Source organism: Saccopteryx leptura, chromosome 1, assembly GCF_036850995.1.
Source record: "Saccopteryx leptura isolate mSacLep1 chromosome 1, mSacLep1_pri_phased_curated, whole genome shotgun sequence".
NCBI classification, from domain to species: Eukaryota; Metazoa; Chordata; class Mammalia; order Chiroptera; family Emballonuridae; genus Saccopteryx; species Saccopteryx leptura.
The window spans coordinates 273,716,414-273,735,904 of record NC_089503.1 but is presented as its reverse complement, the minus strand read 5'-3'; the positions used below and the strand labels follow the sequence as shown (position 1 = coordinate 273,735,904).

At 37.7% G+C, this 19,491-nt stretch overlaps 1 protein-coding gene and 1 pseudogene across 2 annotated transcripts in view; one reads left to right on the top strand and one right to left on the bottom strand.

Annotated features, from left to right (window-relative positions):
- Positions 1-19,491, bottom strand: part of ITPR2 (inositol 1,4,5-trisphosphate receptor type 2) — a 527,270-nt gene that overhangs the window by 229,120 nt on the left and 278,659 nt on the right. For both annotated transcript variants that reach the window (XM_066354092.1, XM_066354101.1), the window contains 3 exons: positions 16,764-16,954; positions 15,335-15,477; positions 8,532-8,640 (listed from right to left, as the gene is read on the bottom strand). In XM_066354092.1, the coding sequence (XP_066210189.1) occupies positions 8,532-8,640; positions 15,335-15,477; positions 16,764-16,954 (443 nt within the window). The remainder of the gene's footprint in view (positions 1-8,531; positions 8,641-15,334; positions 15,478-16,763; positions 16,955-19,491) is intronic.
- On the top strand, positions 17,816-18,951 carry LOC136398461 (ATP synthase F(0) complex subunit C2, mitochondrial pseudogene; annotated as a pseudogene).

The window sequence follows — 19,491 nt, the reverse complement described above, 5'->3', positions numbered from 1 at the left end:
ACCTATAATCATTAACTACCAAATGTCTTCTACTTATTAAAGGCATTAACTGGTTGGCTAAATTTTGAGTCTTGGTGCTATTTTCATCATGACCTTTTAGTCACTGGTTTTTTCAGAATCATGGAGTATCTCCAAACAGTGAAGTAAAGGCAATATGTAATTAAGAGCTTTACAATATTTTGTAATGATGAGGTTACAATGACTTTAATAAATATGGTAAACTTAACACTTTTACAGCCTAACAAATGACCAAGCCAGCCCTGCAAGTGAGGAGTATACTTCTAAAAGCCATTGTTGCTTTTGAACACACCTTTAATGGTCAAAGTCCTGCTGCTCAGATGAAAATATAAAATAAAAATTCCACGATGGAAGAATATACATGTTCTAAAATAGATCTCTTATTGTAAGGAGACATCAACATTTTTCATACTTCCAACCACTTAGTTATCTAGTTAAAACAAAATACACACACATGCACACACATTACCATATAGGAAGAATTAAGATGGTACAACATATTTGCAATATCACTTACTGTATCCAATTTAAAACAACAGAACATTACAAAAAAATTGCACTCACTTCTAATATATATTTAATAAGAACTTTTATAAAATGCAACTGATGTTAAAACCGAAAGTTAGTTTCCCTTAGCAAAACCGTTATTATCAAATTCTTAGTTAGCTACAGTGAACTCTGTGTACCAATTCTACTTAAATCTGTTTATTTGCCTCCTAGAAAATGAAATGAGTGTATCTATGGAAGATGAATGATTCTGCAAGATGCTAGGAGGAAGAGGAGCTTGACACAGTTTACAGATTCACAACAATGCAATCCCTGCTGGGACTGACAAGTCTGCATAATTGATATAGAAGTTAAGTTTCTTGGTATAATTTGACTTACTCCTCAAAATCAGCAATAAAAGATTAGTTAAAATGATTTTTTTTTTCCTGGAAAGGAAAAGAATAAATTCTTCTAAAGTTCGTGGGCAGTAAATTATAGTTAAAAAAAAAAAGATGAGAGATATCTTTAAAATAACTCAAGGCATCATTTCTTAAAGACCTCAACTCCTCATCACTCCAGATACCAGCTTTCAGATCCAGAAGCCACTGCCTGCCAGCGCTGTTCTGTGTGTAAATACCACCTATCCCACCTGGGCATTTGCAAAGATCACAGCTCTCAATGAAATGTTATGTGGTTTGTTGAATGCCACATTTCCATAAGGGGCTAACTATAATGGTCATCTTATAAAGTGTTGTTTAGAACTTTCATATCTAATATTCAGGCCACTAACAGCACAGACCATGATCATAGTTTGGGGCTTGGGGAGCTCTAATATTAATGTGTAGGTCTGGAAAAGTAAATTTAAAAACCTTTCATTTTATTTAGTTAAATATATGAGAAAAAAGAAGAATTGTGATTATAAGTCATATGACCTGTTTGACCCTACCATGCTAGTTTAAAAGGTGAGCTCAGGGACATAAATGTTTGAGTTAGAATACAGCTCTCTTCCACCTACTAGATGTGTGACCTTAAATTCTACACCTCAGTTTCCTCACAGTAAAAGCATGATGATAGTCCTGGCCAGTTGGCTCAGTGGTAGAGTGTCAGCCCAGCATGTGGATGTCCCGGGTTTGATTCCCAGTCAGGGCACAAAGAAGAAGCGCTCATTTGCTTCTCCACACCTCCCCCTCTTGCTTTTCTCTCTCTCTCCCCCTCCTACAGCCATGGCTCGATTGAAGCAAGTTGGCCCCAGGTACTGAGGATGGCTCCACAGCCTCCTCTTAGGCACTAAGAAAAGCTCAGTTGCTGAGCAACAGAGCAATGCCCCAGATGGGCAGAGCATCGCCCCTAGTGGGTTTGCCAGATGAATCCCAGTAGAGGCGCATGCGGGAGTCTGTCTCTGCCTTCCCTTTTCTCACTAAATAAAAAAATTTTAAAAAAAGGGAAATGATAATACTTCCTGTAACATAGGGTCAGAGATGAAATAAGATAATACATAAAAAGGATCAGGAATTGTATCCAATACAGCGTCAGCTCCCAAGAAATGCTAGCTATTATTACTTTATAAAAACCAGTGCTTAAAACCTCACCATTGCTATTATACAGGGTTTTGTTGTTGTTTTTTAATGTAGATCTCTTGCAATAGAATTCTAAGAACAGTTCAAACCTGAACATTTTAAACATACTGAACTTGACTAACACATTTGTTATTTTGTGGATTATATGTATGTCAGTATAACATAAGCATAGATAGGAATATATTTGCAGGGAAAATTATAATTGGCATTCAAAGTAGGTCAACTTCTTTGACTACAATGTAAGGAAAGTGAGTTCTTTAAATTTATAGTTCTATGAGCTATCAGTGAATATTTCCAGTACTCATCTTTTCCAATTCTAAAGTACAGAAACTACAAATTTTATATATTTAGGATCAGAGGTTACAGACATCTTTACTGTCTATGATTTATATATGTTTTTCTCTTTTATTGAGAAATCTTTTGCAATGTTCTATAAATCTTAATGAAAATGTATACTAAAGAGTATAAGATGAAGAAGATTGACTACCCTACCAAATCCTTAAAACTATGCCAATTTTCTGACCACAGTCCTTCTAGTTCTTGGCCCCCTCCATCAGCACACCTCTATTCAATCCACACAGCTTTTCTTTATGTCCATTACCACCCTCAGTAAACCCTTAGTCAGATCTGGACCTAAAATACATTTATATCCACAAAACAAAGGTACAATGCTGTCATTCAGCTACTCTGTTCTACAGCACATATCCTAGCAGGTGTTTCCTGTACAAAGGTCATGGAAATCAGAGTAAAACAAAAATGGATCTAAGAATTGAGAATATTAGAAATCATACTGCCCTAAAGTCATTTTAAAACATTCCTTCTCTTCTTTTTACCTCCTCAATTTCCCAATGTACATATTTTTAAGTGCAAATAAATATACCTGCTATTATCTTTAAAAAGTCTTTCAAATATGGCCCATCCCAAAGGAATACTGAGCTCAGAGGTTGTTAGAGTTGTATTTCTTGTAACTTTTTGTTTTTCTATCAGAATCAACTAAGCAAATAATACTTACATGGAATTATATAAAACTCAGGTAACTATCCCCCTTAAAGATTTTTTATGTAAAATTTTCATGGTTTATCCTTCAATAAAAATAAGTATTATAACATAATAACATGTAGTACATATATAATCACTAGACGATCTCCCAATACAGATACAACAGAAAATTACATTTTCCTTTGCTTATATTACTCTACTGAGAATTTTCAAGATATTGCCCATCCTCTTTTCTCTCAACCTTTGGCACAAACTTAAACATAAAACAAGAAAAAATATAAAGTAAAATTAATTTAGGATCTGTAATAAAAGGTATCATGAATTATAAATTTTTATAAAACAACTATCATATTAAATACGGTTAAATGATGATTTTCCTTCAGATATCAGAGAGAGAAGGCTAATGAAAAGAGAAAACTGGGATAGCAAAGGTGGAAATTGCTTTAAAGGGCACCTGGTTGAACTGTGAAGCAAGTTTATGTTTCATCACTCTATTTTTAAATTTTTATCAACTACACACACACACATGCACACTACTTCTGGTATGGAGACTAAAATACAAAGGAAAATGAGATTTTCTTCTAAGGTGACATTTAAATTTAAATAAATGGAGTCTTTAATGTAATATTAAGATAGCTAATGTGAAAAACCCTGGTATAAGTTTTTTGTTTTGATTTAATTCTGAGAGATCTCTTGGGAATGCTCCACTACACAGAGATTGAAAATCTAGCTGGTTAGGTATTACACAACCAGGTATTAGGTAACCTATGTGATTTAATGCAATTCATTTTCCCCGAGTCTCTCCACACTACACATGTGGAGACAACACCACCTGCTCTATATGCTTCCTAGAATTCTTGTTGAAAATAGTAAAATATTAAAAAATACTTTGAAAACAGCCAAGTGCAATAAATTAAAAGCATTTTAAAATATTCATTCACACTTAAACTGCCCTACATAGCATTTAATCAGCCACAGGTAAACTCTCTATATGCTACATGTCATAGCGACAGATTGGGTAAGTGACAGAATGGATAACTGCCTGCCCAAAGATACTGACGCCCTCACCACCAGAACTGGAATATGTCACCTTACACAGCAAAAGGGGCTTAGCTGGTGATTAAATTAAGGATCTTGAAATGGGACGATTATATTAGATTATTCAGTTGGGTCCAATATACTCACAGTGTCCTTGTAAGAGGGATGCAAGAGGGTCAGAGTAAGGAAAGGAGAAGTGACAGTGTGTGTGTGTGTGTGTGCGCGCGCACACGCGCATGAGAGAGAGAGAGAGAGAGAGAGAGAGACAGAAAGAGAGACAGAGAGAGAGAGACTGGAATATGCTACTCGGCCAGCTTTGCAGATGGAAGATGGAGTCACAAACCAAGAAATGTAGGCAGCTTCTAGAAGCTAGAAAAGGCAGAGAAATGAATTCTCCTCTAAAACATCCAGAAAGAATGCACTCTGCCAACACCTTGATTTTTTCAGTTTTGAACTCTGAAACTGTAAGATAATAAATTTGTATGTTTGGTTTGGGGTTTTTTTTGAGAGACAGAAACAGAGAAACACCACTTTGTTGTTCCACTCATTCGTGCATTCATTGAGTGATTCTTGTAGGTGCCCTGACTAGGGATCAAACCCGCAACCTCGGCACATTGGGACAGAGCTCTAACTAACTGAGCTACCCAGTCAGAGCTAAATTTCTGTGGTTTTAAACTGCTAAGTTTTTGGTATAGGAATCTAATACAACCATAAAAATACAGCCATTCTTTATCCCACTACTGATATTCTGGGCTTTTTCTGAGAGTACATGGGCTATAAAATAATAGCTTTGATCAGTTTCTGAATCTGTCACCCAGCACCCTGTCACCCAGACTGTTGAATCCATCATAGCTCCCTTCACTAACACAGATAACTGGGCACCAACTGTTTAGAAAGAGCCAACAAACAGCACACAGAAATCACCTAGTCTTGCATGTTTCCCAGGATAGGTATTTGAATCAATCTAGATCTAATAATGCATTCCTTTAAAATGTTCTTGGGAAAGTAAAGTGTTCTGCTTCTACTGGTAGAAAGGCTTCTCATTCCAAAACACTTAAAATTAAAAAGTTATCTAAAATCTAGAATTCTTTCAGCTATGTATTTTTTCTTATTCTATTCTTAAGGAGACATGGAAATTAGGAATGATACTTTAAGTCCCATTCAGGTTCTTCCCTTCTTAGTTAAATACTACATTTCCACATTCTTTAATATTTTCTTAGACACTTTCTAAACTTTTCTTCATTTTCTATGTTATACTCTATCTCACATTCTGTCTGCCTATGACTAAAAATTGGTCCCAAACCATGCTGGACACAATATACTAATCATTCTTAATAGTAATACAACATTTTTAAAAGTTGGCTGTGATCCAATAAATAAAATCAGACATAGGAGTTTCAATTTAATCCCTGTTCTGCCACTTGTTTTGTGACCTTGGAAAAAATACATTTCTCTGGGTCTGAATGACATCATTTATAGAACAAGGAGCTTGGACTAAATACCCAGAAACAGCCTGAAATATCACAGAAGAAGGACACAAAGTCTTTTAGTAATTCTAATAAGAACATCACCACCACTGGCTGGGACAGCTGGTTAAGTACTACCCATTAGCTACTCCACAAATTTAACAGTAAGGGTATAGAGGCTGGTTTGGAGTTTAGCAATCCATGATTCCACAAGTAGCAAGGTTCAGTGCAGGAGAAGCCCAAGGAACTTTTCAGGCACACTGAGTAACATGGATTTCTAGAGGCTAATGGATGAGGACAGGTGGGCGAAAAGCATAGGGGACATGTCTGGCTGGGACTGCAAGACAGTGCAGAGTCCCTGAAGGTTTCCAAAATGCTCTCAGGATCTCTGCAGACTATTACAGGAGCCTACCGGCATGTGAACTGTACCCCATGGTGGTCCTTAGCGAGCTGTGTCTTCCATCTCTTTCAGTGCCCAAGCACAATAACCAGCAATTAATAGCTGCTCACATATCTGTGTTAGATGGCTGAGTGAATATCCCCAGCTAGCCTTTCTCACCTTTTTCCCTGAGGACTATGTCCTGGTAGTGCCACTTACATCTTATCTTATGTAAATTATACCCATTATGGTTATGAAAACAGAAGCTCTGCCTCCCCCCTTCAAGGAGAGTTCAGGAAACCACACTACTGGGGTTTTCTAGACAAGAAATAGCAAAAGGCTACACTAGTGAGAGCAGCAGGGGAAGGAGAAACAGATGCCAGCATAAGTTATTTCAGGGTGGTTTAGGAAAAAGACTAAAATATTCTTGACAAGTCAAAGTCAAATCATACTTGATTCCTTTCCTTTTGTTCTTAGAGTAATTCAATCATAATCTGTTACATAAAATTGGAAGGCTTTTCATTTATTTTCTGTTAAGCCCAAGTTAACTGTTATAAACCTCCTCTTCTGTCTAAAATTTATATTGATCCCAATTTTCTATTTTAGGATCTACTACTTCAGTCAAAAATAAACTACAGCAATAGTTTAAGGATAAGATAAAGATAACAAAAAGTGCCAAGGAATGCTGCCATTTTTTAAAAAGCATACCACAGCCTGACCAGGTGGTGGCACAGTGGACAGAGTGTCGGACTGGGATGCAGCGGACCCAGGTCCCAGGTCCCACACCTCCAAGTGTGAGACCCGGAGGTCGCAGCTTGAGCACAGACTCATCTGGTTTGAGTGAGGGCTCACCAGCTTGAGCACGAGGTTGCTGGCTTGAGCAAGGGATCATAGACATGACCCCATGGTCACTGGCTTCAGCTCAAGGTCGCACTCCTGAGCAAGGGGTCACTCACTCTGCTGTAGCCCCCGGTCAAGGCACATATGAACAAGCAATCAATGAACAACTAAGGTACCACAACAAAGAATTGATGCTTCTCATCTCTCTTCCTTCCATTCTGTCTGTCCCTATCTGTCACACACAAAAAAATAAAAAATAAAGCAATAAAAAGCATACCATACATGCAAACTTACAAGCTTTTTTTCCTGAGTCCTATGCCACAGAAACATTTGCTATAATTATACTGTCTTTATTTTGATAATTTGTTTTCCAAATATAGTTTAAATGATGAAGAGAACTACTGTAAAGCAAAAGTCATTTTGATTAGTGAATCAAACATTAGTGTTTTGAAGTTATGCCGTTTCTGTTAATATTCAAGTTTTCACTGGTTTTCTTTTCTATAAGAAACATTTAAAGAAATAGAAAGAAAAACCTACAACTACAATCTTTTTGGAATTAAATAACATATACATAAATTAGTATATAAAATAAAATCCTTCTAATTTTAAACATATTGGATGAATAGTATTTAAAGAAACTGATCAAAAAATTATTAACAAACATGGTACAAATTTTGATTGAAACCAAACATAGGCCCTGGCCGGTTGGCTCAGCGGTAGAGCGTCGGCCTGGCGTGCGGGGGACCCGGGTTCGATTCCCAGCCAGGGCACACAGGAGAAACGCCCATTTGCTTCTCTCCCCCCCCCCCCTCCTTCCTCTCTGTCTCTCTCTTCCCCTCCCGCAGCCAAGGCTCCATTGGAGCAAAGATGGCCCGGGCGCTGGGGATGGCTCCTTGGCCTCTAATCCAGGTGCCTAGAGTGGCTCTGGTCGCAACAGAGAGACGCCCTGGAAGGGCAGAGCATCGCCCCCTGGTGGGCGTGCCGGGTGGATCCGGTCGGGCGCATGCAGGAGTCTGTCTGACTGTCTCTCCCCGTTTCCAGCTTCAGAAAAATACAAAAAAAAAAAAAAAAGAAACCAAACATAATAGTAAAAGTAGCTAGCTAAAACAAACATAAAAAACTATGCTAGATTTGTGTTTCATTTCTAAGTGTAAAATCTTGGGTATTAAACATGCTGCTAGCTATCTCTTAATGAGTACCTGAGCCATCCTTTTTAATCACAGAATGACAATTATTATCTGTAAATTAACATCCCTGAAAACCATTTGTGTAATACTCGATGTATTTAAGAATAGAAACTTATGTCTAATTTTTTTATAGAAAATGACAAAAATATATATTTACAATAAAAATCAACATGCCAAAATGCATAGAACATTTTAATACGCAGCAGAACTTGATACAAAATCTTAATGCATCTCAGTTGCTCATTGTTAAAAAATGGTTGTTTGGTCCACTGAAGCTATCTAAGAAAACTAAATGTATTCAAAATAAAATACAATAAAAACAAACCAAATACTTGGGACATTCTAATATTAATTATTTCTCAATTGAAAGCAGACATAAGAGATGAATACCATAAAAACTCAAATTATCTAATTCATCTAAGTACACATGTCATTAATATGTAATACAAGTAATTATACAATAACCTACTGTAATTCATTAGTTACAGTATTCTAGTATTTTACTTTATTTTCAAATATTAAAAAAAATTTTTTTAAATACCTCTTCCACAAAGCTGTCTTTCTTCTCTAGCATTTCTCGTAAAGTCTGAAGGATTTTAATGCACAGTTTTTCTTCTTTCTCCATTAGTTTCTTTGTATGATTAATCAACCTTAAAGCAAAACATTAAACCTTAAATAGGACAGGGACTTCTCTTCAAACTATAAACTTCATCATATGCTAGAGAGAAATAAATCACACTATTATTTGAGACTATAAAGTAAACAAGATAAATACCTGTTTTCAAAAATGTTTTCAGTAAAGTTTAGAGTTTGTAAGATAAAGCATCCTTTGTATCACAGGCAGTATATCTCAATGCTTCTAAATTTTTTCAGGTAGTATATTTTTAGTGGGACACAATACTCTTTGAAAAACAAGGAAGCATTGATCATCTTTAATCCCATCATATGAACTAAAACTTTACTAGTACAGAAATATGAATTTCAGTAGTATATTACATTTATTTATTATATTATTATATTATATGTTACATTAATTACCAGTGGAAGTAGCAATATACAACATTGCAACCCTCGCATAATGGGTTGCTTTCCAGTTTCCATTAATAATAATGTGCTATTTTTCACTACTAGAGCTTGGTAAAAGCACGCAGTTTTTGTGATTACATTCAAAACAGCAACAAAAAAGTAACATAAGACGTCTGTCTACCCACTTATTATTTTTGCTATAATCTGGAGTAGAACTCTAATTAATTTTATGGTAGTAAGCTTTGCACTGGTGTTCTGTTGGAGGATAACAGTAACATAGAACCCTGAAAACTTAAAATCAAGTAAATTGTTCATCATCAGAATTAATAGTTTAGCACATATAGCTCTTCAAAAGCTGATTTGTAAGATGACCCTGTGAGATATGTCTTTCTGGAAAAACAAAATAATGCAGAACATAAGGGAAATCTGACTTTTGTGACATAACAGGATTACTGTAGGAAAAGTGAAGTTTCACTAGAGAACGGCTAGTAAGTGGCTTCTCTGGTGTCAGAGTGATGTCTAAGGGTTTCTCATGGATTCTCTCAATTCATCCTCTTGTCAAGCCAATGCTACAAGGTTATACTATCAGTCTAATTTTACTAATGAGAAACCTGAAGTCCAGATAGATAGAGCAACCTGCCCTGGTTACACAATTACTAAATGGTGGCATCGGGAAATAGTTCCAGGTCCATCTGACTTCAGAGCCAACATTCTGAAGCACCACTCTGTGGTGACATGACACAGCCCATGGAAACCTGCAGTCTCAGAGGTACTGTGAAGAGAGTCTTGATAACACGAGTTGCAAACGGCCGCCTCTCACATAGCATGCAAAGTGTTCTCACAGAGGTGTTGGCAACGCCATAAACTAGACAAAGACACTGTTAGATTATGTTGGGGAGTTGTCTAGGGCTGACAGAGAAGGCTTCAGTGAAAAGATGCCATTTAACTATGACAAGTTCATCTGGGAGGGAGCAGTGAAGAGAGAGAAGGCATCTGCACAAAGGGAACAGAATGAACATAGGGAAAAGGCAGAATGCTGACCCTTCTGTCCAGGAAATGCCAGTATTCTGACTGGCAGCTGACACTTAAGAGTCTTGAAAGAAAAAAACTATAAGAGATGTGTTCTGAATAGAAAGAATTGGGGGGCCCTGGCCGACTGGCTCAGTGGTAAAGCGTCAGCTCCGCATGAGGAAGTCTCGGGTTCGATTCCCGATCAGGGCACACAGAAGAGGCACGCCTCTGCTTCTCCACCCTTCCCCCTCTTCTTCCTCTCTCTTCCTTTCCTGCAGCCAAGGCTCCATTGGAGCAAAGTTGGCCCAGGCACTGAAGCTGGCTCCATGGCCTCTGCCTCAGGTGCTAGAATGGCTCCGGTTGTAACAGAGCAACAGCCAAGATGGGCAGAACATTGCCCTCTAGTAGGCATGCCGGGTAGATCTCAGTTGGGTACACGCAGGAGTCTGTCTCTCTGTCTCCATGCTTCTCACTTCAGAAAAATACAAAAAAAAGAAAAAGAACTGGGAATATTATGTGAAAGAGTCTGGAATTTGCTCTATAAAAAATAGAGAACCACTGGTTTAAAGGACCTGAATGACCCTGCCAATGTATGAAAATAAATATATATGTGTGTGTGTGTGTGTGTATCTCAGTGGCAGTGGGAAAGATGATGTAGAAAACAAGAACAAGGCAAGTGATGAAAAGGGTGTGTGACGGAGTCAGGATACAGGAAGCAATACAGAAATAAAATAGCCACGTCTTCACAGCAAAAAAAACCATCAACAAAAGAAAAAGGCAACCTATAGAATGGTAGAAGATATTTTCAAACAATATATTTGACATGGGGTTAATATCCAAAATATATAGAGTACATACAACCCAACATGAAAAAAAAACTGATTAATAAGATTTAAAAAAAAAATGATTGAAAACGTGAATAGACATTTCTCCAAAGAAGACATATGGATTGCCGAAGACACATGAAAAGGTACTCAACATCACTAATCACCAGGGAAATGCAAATCAAAACCACTATGAGATATCACCTCACATCTGTCAGAATGGCAATTATCAAAAAGACAATATATTACAAGCATTGAGGATGTGGAGAAAGGGGCACCCTCATGCACTGTTGGTGGGATTGTAAATTGGTGTAGGTACTGTCGAAAATACCATGCAGATCCCTCAAAAAATTTAAAATAAAACAACCTTATAACCCAGCAATTTCACATCTGGGCATTTATCTTAAGAAAATGGAAACACTAATTTGAAAAAATACACTGCTCACAAAAATTAGAGGGTATTTCAAAATGAATATTAAGCGATAAAAAAAGAAGCATTTGATATGTCACTTGCTACTCAATCATGATATTGAGTTTGCATCTCATTTGCATAATCGAACAACTTTCTTTGACTTGTCACTTGCTTTTCTGATGTTTCTATTTAATAGAAAAACCAAATGCTTCTATATATGCATGCAGCCCTATATGTTCATTACAGTATTATATATAATATCTAAGATACTGAGGGCCAGGAATGTAATATACAGCATAGGGACATAGTCAATAATATTATCATAACTTTGTACAGTGACAAATGGTTACTAGATGCACATGGTGATCACTTTGTAATGTATATAAATGTTGGATCACTATGTTGGACACCTGAAACTAAGGTAATATTATGTCAACTATACTTTTATAAAAAAATAATAAAATACAATAGTCAAGACTTGGCAAATCATGACATATGGGAAGTGGAAGAAGAGGAGGAAGGGTAGATAATAGACGCCTGAAATTTATAGACTGGGTTAGTAGATGGGTAATGGTACTTTTAAATGATATCTATGTCATGCTGAAGGAGATAAGAAATAGTGATTTTCTTTCAGAGATGTTGAATCTGGGCAAGGTGCTATATATTCATGTGGTCAGGTCCAGCAGGAAAATAAGTGTTCTAAAGTTCTCTCAAGAAAAAAAACCTCTCTAGAATGTCTGCTATTGGTTCCTTTCCTTAAACAAAATAAATTTGAATGCATGAAAATAGTTTTTGTAAGCATTGTAAATTCCTTTTGATATTTTTTTCTCTCTCAGGCTATTCTCATTTTCTTTAAAATATCTTTAGATAATATAATTCAATAACCTCTTGAAAATATCAAATATATATGAAGATGAATGACCACGTGCTAGAGATTTCTAATGTTAGGTTGAGTTAGATTAATGGATTTTAAATATTTTTTCTTATGACCTAAGGAAAAAATAAGTTTTAAAAAGCAACGCATCATATCAATACATGTTTGAGTGTGTTGGCAAAACTTACACTAATGTTACCTCTACTATATGAGATGCACTCTGATATTTTATGTCTTTCCTAATTAATTTTTTAAATTAATGGTTATCTCTCCCCCCTAAATTATCACTTTAATTCACAAATGCATCACATCTCATTTTGAAAACATTGAGATTCTCCTCCTCTGAGAGGAATAAGTGTCTGTCTAAACGGACTTTAACTATACCCTTATGGTTAGCATCTACATTGACCTATTATCTTCTCTCTTTATTTTCTTTTCTCTCATTCTAGGTAACTGTGTAGATATGTAGTTCAGATTCTATGGCGGGATCTATATCCCTCACACTCCCTAACAGACCCAACTTGAGTCAACAAGTTCCAAGAATTAAATTCATTTGAGAAAGTTGGAAGACCCATGTAAACCCAGACCTAAACTATTCTCTGACTAAGCTCTACCTGAGAGCACTGCATTGTAATACAAGGCTCCTTACATAGCTATTAATAAAACTAGGTTCTAATTTCAACAGATATCTCTGCAGATGAAACCTTTGCTTCCCCACAGAGTTGGGGCAGGAACAGGAAAAGCACTAGAGCAGAAAACAGACATTCCTGAACCTCTGGCTATAACATAATCAAAATAGTACAAAAATCTCTTTTCTAACCACTAAAGTAAATGTGATACCCTTTTCCTGACATTGTAACAGACTTGCTTCACCTTGATATTCGGAACTATTTTAAATCATTATCTCAAGACCTGTATCTTTTGGTTCTAGACCAGTGCTGTCCAATAGAACTGTTTCCTTAATAATTGAAATGTTCTGCATCTGTGCTGCCAAATTTATTAGCCACTAACAATGTATGACTACTGAGCACTTAAAACATGGCTAATGTGACTGAGAAACTCAATTTTTTTTTATTTCAATCAATTTTAAGTTTTGATTTAAATAGCCATGTAAAGTCACTGTATTGACAGCTTAATTCTTGACACTGAGTCAGCAAACTTTTTTTCTAAAGGACCAAATAGTAAATATTTTAGGTGTTGTGGCCCATACACACTAGGCAATAGTTCTTTCCTATAGCAGTATGAATCAGCCACAGATGTTTTATATACATAAATGTATATAAAATGTGTATGGTTGTATTTCAATAAAACTTAACTTGCAAAAATAATCAAGGGTGCCAGTTCAGCCTATGAACCAGAGTTTGCTAACCCTATTCCATGCTGTTAATAATATCATATTAACTTCCTAGTTAAAACTCTCAGGTTTATTACCTACTTCTTACTCATATTCTATAACTAGATATATATTCATAGGAGGTAAAGGGTATTTTTCAAAGACCCTATTTTTACACTGAATTACTAAGTAATACCTCTAATTTTTTTTCCTAATGGACTCTATAGTCATCAGTTTTGCAAACACTCTGGACCTCTTCATTTAAAAATTCTTATTAGAAGACTGCTAAGCTTTCTACTACGAATTAGAACAGTAGTTCTGGAGTGTACACCACATCAACCAACACTGGCAAGTGTCCAGAAAAACACATTCTACTTAGTCCCCTTAAAATATAGTGGGTCTAGAGCCAAGAATCAATGATTCTGGCCATAATGTAGAAATGCAACCTATTCTTCAACATAATCCCCACAGTCAGTTCTTCTCGCCCCATATTTTATTTTCTTTCCCCAAGTCCCAGCTTTAACCGGTAAAAGAAATGAATATACTTCTTATGTCCCCTTGTCCTTTGATTACTGTCTTGGTACATCACAGTCACTAGAAGTTGGGAGATCTCTTTCAGCAATGTTCTCATACACTCAACCACACAGAAATGAGCTATGATGGATGATGGTCAAGGGCACTGGCAGTCTCAACCAACTCTCAATCCAGATACTCTTCTCAAGAAGACCAAGGACTGGCCCTGACTGGTTGGCTCAGTGAATAGAGCATTGACCTGGCATATGGATATCCCTGGTCCGATTCCTGGTCAGTGCACACAGAGAAGCAACCATCCGATTCTTTCCCTCTTCCCCTCCTTCAGCCAGTGGCTCAACTGGTTCAAGCATCAACCCTGGGCACTGAGGATAGCTCAGTTGGTCTAACTGCGCATCAGCCTCAGGTACTAAAATATAGCTTGATTGATTTAAGCATCGGTTAAAGACGGGGTTGCCAAGTGGATCCCGGTCAGAGAGCATGCAAAAGTCTGTCTCACTATCTCCCCTCCTCTTACTTTAAAATAAAAGAAGAAAAGAAGACCAAGGACCTCTGACTGGCCATCTTGTGTCTACACGTCATTACTTGTAAACCTCTCGATGAAGTGCCCTCAACTTAAGAAGCTAGTTCTACTTTTTCTCACAACTGCTTAAACTTGCAGATGTTCCTTGATCATTTTCACTGACCACTGAAATGAAAATATTCTAGGGTAAACCTATCAGCTATAACAGATCTGACAATACTACAAAAATGCTGTGAAAAGGAAGGCAATGGGAGAGCTGCAGAGGGGGCTCATCAGGGCAACATGCCGAGTCCTGAGTCTAAGACTCAGCAGCACGTTAGCTGAAGCACACAGGAGCCTCCGGTTTCTCATCTCCGAACTGAGGCTGACCTCTCCCGGCCTCTGTCTGTGCAGGAGAGATAAAATAAGTAAACACACATCGGACAACAGTGCACACAGTGAGGCCGCAATAAATGTCAGCTCCATTTGCTTTCTATGTTAATGTAAATTGGTGATTTAAATAGGCCTCCTCTTAAAGGTCACACTGTAGAGGTACAGTAAGGATTCAGAACCAAAATATTACTTGATTTGATATTTTGTGCCCAATAATGACACATTTCACTTTCAGTAAATGTTAGTAAAATATGATGACTTACACCAGCATAACATTTCAGTGAAATCAAATGATTTTGGAAGTATATTTTAAATATGAATGTTAACCTCTGCCATTGTCTGTGCACTGTCCTCACACGCCAGCAGAGTAGGAGTAGAAACCTCAGAGGCCGTCTCAGTGTGGTGACTAGAGCAGAAGCACATGCTGCATGTACTTACTTGGATAGGAAAGCCCCACATCGGACCCTTGCATCACTCCCCTCTGGGAACAGTAGCTCTGGACTGTACAGCACATCAACCAGCACTGAGAACTCAGCCTGCATCATTGGGCTGAACTGCTGCTCCAAGGAGGCCACTACATCCTAAAGAAGAAAGCACAAGAGAACCCAGATGAAGACCTAAGTCATCCCTTGAGGATATGACAAGTCTAAGAATACTAACCAGGACTGAGATGTGGGCAATTCATAGAAGATGTACCCCACCTTCCCTTGATACCAGATGTCTGTGCTTAGTCAGGTTTTCTATATTAATGTTCCCACAGTCTCTTTTGTCATTTACAAGATAAGAGAGGAGCCTATAGGATTTCTAAGGATATAGAGACAAGATGAAAAGTCAACAAAACCACTGCTACAGGCCTTGCAGTGTTTAGGGCTGTAACGGAGACATGATGGGTATTCATCAAATTGTAATAAATTGAGCATGCCTAAGGAAGAGCTAAAAAAAAAATGATTTTTTGTGTGTCTTTGGTCATCCAGAACTAAACATTTCTTCCAACGGGGGGAATTCCTTGATAGAGTATTTGGAAAAAATAATATATTACTTGAAGCAATTTATAATATAAATTATACTATAAATTAAGCATCTTACAATAAAGAGTCTCAATATCATCTAGTCTTCAACCATCAGTCCCTCTGAAATGCCTCTCACATCCTCTGTCTCCACCCAACAGCCACCAGGTCTGTTGACCCCACCTTCATTACTTACTATCTACAACACCTGCTTCTTCATATTATTCACACTGCCACCTGGCTGAGATTTTTAGTAATTCTTAATTAATCTGCCTTTCTCTAGTCTATTCCTGATAATCCTATTCTGCAAACCAATAACTACTTACTTACATATAATGATATTTTCACCCCAAACTTTAATGATATATAGCTTTTAAATTCCCATAATGAGTCTAACTTGTCTTTTCAATCACGTATAATGCTCATCCATTAAAACTCTGAAACTCTACCAATTAATCATCTACATGTAACCTAATATTTATTCCAGTTCATGTCTTGAACATTTTTTCAACACTTTAGCCTAATTCGTTCGCACCAATGAAATTCTCTACAATTATGTGGGTGGGAAGATGTCTTTAATGGGTTGAACTGTATCTCCCTCAAAATACACATATTGACGTCTTAACCCCTAGTACTTCATAATGTGACCATAATTGGAGATCAGGCCTTTACAGAGATAATTAAGGTGAAATATATTCATATGGGTGGGTGTTCACCCCATATGCATGGTAGAACATTAGAAAGTAAAGCCTGGTCCCCAATTAGAATTTGATATTTTCAACCATATTTTACTTGTGTTATTACAGATATTAAAAATGTAATTCAGAAAATATTCACACCATTTCCTGCTCGCATCGTACCTGTAACTTTTCAATAATGTTTCTATAATCCCATGCAAGCCCTCCAAGAGCTTCCTTCAAGCGTGGCCCTGAACGAGCTGACAATCTCCACCCCATTGCCGCTCTCTGTACCATATTTGAATGGCTCTTCATGAAAAGAGTGTTAACTTGGCTATCCAGATCCACTGGGATAGCAATTCCACGGTTCTTTGCTGAAAAAAGAGAGATTTTAAATATTTTCCTCTTAATTTGACCAAAGCTTATTACACATTACCAAAATACTCTTACAAACAGAAAATAAACAAAAAAGAAGAAAAATTAAGATACATACATTCTGGGATGTCATGTATAGAAGGTGACCATACTAAAGCATTACTGTATATTTGAAAGTTGCTAAAGAGTAGATCTTAAAAAAAGTTTTCATCAAAAAACATCTGTAACTATGTGAGATGCCAGATGTCAAGTGAATTCATAATGGTAATTATTTTTCAATATATAGTTATAGCAAATCATTACGCTGTACACCTTAATACAATGTTCTATGTTAATTATATCTCAGTATTTTAGTATTTTTTTAAAAGAGCATCAAACCTTTAAACTCTGCCATTAATTTGTTTTGTATAATTGCAAAAGCTTTTAACCTAAAAGTAATTCCATTTTTAAGACCAACTGTTAAAATGGGCTTATTAAATGTTCAAGCAACTCATTTGATTTCTTAATGATTAATGTCTGATGTGGACTTTATACAACATCACTATAGAAAAACTCTGCATAACAACCATGCAAATTTGTACCTTCCCAGGTGCCAAGGAAAATAAGAAAGCAGACAGAACACACATAAGAAATCCTGCCAGCCCATTCATCAGTATAATTAGTGTGTATTTGTCTGTTCACATACAAGTACATACACACAAAGTTTAAAGTGATAAAACACCTGAAAGAAAAAAATTTACTGGAAGATTATTTTTAAAATCTACATTGGAAAATGGCACACAGTACATGACCTTCTTCCTAAAATCAACTGAAATTTATATTTTATAAGACTTGTATGACAATGTTAAAAAAAAGAGACAATGCTTGCCATGAGGAAAACAGAAATGTTGAGGCATTTCTGCAAGCAGAGTGAAGAAGGGACTGGTCCCTCAGAGCCCTCAGAGAAGGAAGAGAAGAAACTGCTTCACAGGAGATTTAAGTTAGAAGAGGTCCTCCAAGGCGTACAGTCAACCCACACTAAGTGGGTTGGGGCTGGTGATGGGGTCTGGGGCTGTCACAGGACAACTCACTTAATAATAGTATCTAAATAGCTTGGAATTGAAGGCCTGCCTCCCTCTGACTAACATAAACACAGTAGTTGGCAGCCAGCTATGGGTTTTACTCAAAAGATAAAAATGTGAATTGCAGAAATGGTCGATCTCCCCAGAGAGTGGAACACCTGCGTGGAGAGAATGCCAATGAAGGTGTTGGGACCTGAACGAGAAGTGGAATAGAGTGTGAAGTAACTCCAAAGATCTTTCTCAAATAAGCAGCAGAGAGGAGAGAGCAGGGCAGCTCCAGCAATCCCTAAGCAAAGCCCTCCTTGTTTTAACACTTGGTAGTAGTCAACCTGTCTTCTGTTACACACACACATGCACACTCGCACACGCATACACACCAAAGGGAAGCCTGTGTATCATTCACACAGCCCCTCACCCTTGTCACTTACACAGGAACGTTATTAGGAAACAGACCTTCAATTTCTGTCTTCTCTGCACTGGGAGCAGCTCTCCTGCCCCTGCCATGATCCCTCATCCGCTGACAGCATTCACCTACACCAGGTTTGTCCCCAGCCCTTGCTGATCAGGAGCACCGCTCACCTGCTGAGCGGGTCACCACCTGCAGTGGTGCGGAGAGGACCGGAGACAGTGACGACAAGAGCTCCGCAGCCCTGTGTCCCCTGACCTCACTTTTTTCTAGCTGCAGCTTTCAAACCAATGCCATCTCCAGGGACATCAGCACAGCAGCCAAGGTCACTGGGGCTGGGGCTGCCAAGTCGGGGTGGCTGGCTCTGGACTGGAAGGGGGGCTGAGTTTAGGGACCTCATCACTGGTTATGCCAGGGATCCTTCTCTGAAGCCACGGTGCTTCTCCTACACTATTCGGGGCCCTGCCCTCTCGGAGGCCAGGGGGCTCTTTGACTGATGGTGGCTTTCCTCATCCTCTTCCCCATGTGAAGGAACCGTCTCCACCTCCCATAGTTCTTTCTCCTGTGACTTGTCTGCTCTGTGTCCCTTTCCCTATACCTCCCCAGGTAGCCTGGGGGAAGCAGGTGGCTCAGGGTTTAAAAGAGGGACAAATAAACATAAAAATCTACAATGCTGTTATGGGTTGAACTGTGCCCCCCCAAAATATATATATATATTGATGTTCCATTCAACAGTGCTTATTTGAAAGTATGGGCTTTGCAAATGTGAACAGGTTAAGTCAACATCATCTTAAATTAGGGTGGATCCTTAATCCAATATAACTGGTGACCTTACAAGGAGAGGAGAGAAACAGAGACACACACAAAGGAGAAAACACTATGTGAAGGTAGAGGCAAAGATTGGATCTGTGCAGCTGCAAGCCAAGAAATGCCAACAAACACCAGACACTAAGAGAAAGACACGAACAGATTCATCTCTAGTCTTTAGAAAGAACGTGAGGCTGCTGACACCTTGATTTCAAACATCTGGCCTCCAGAGCTGTGAGACAATAAATTTCTGTTTTAATCC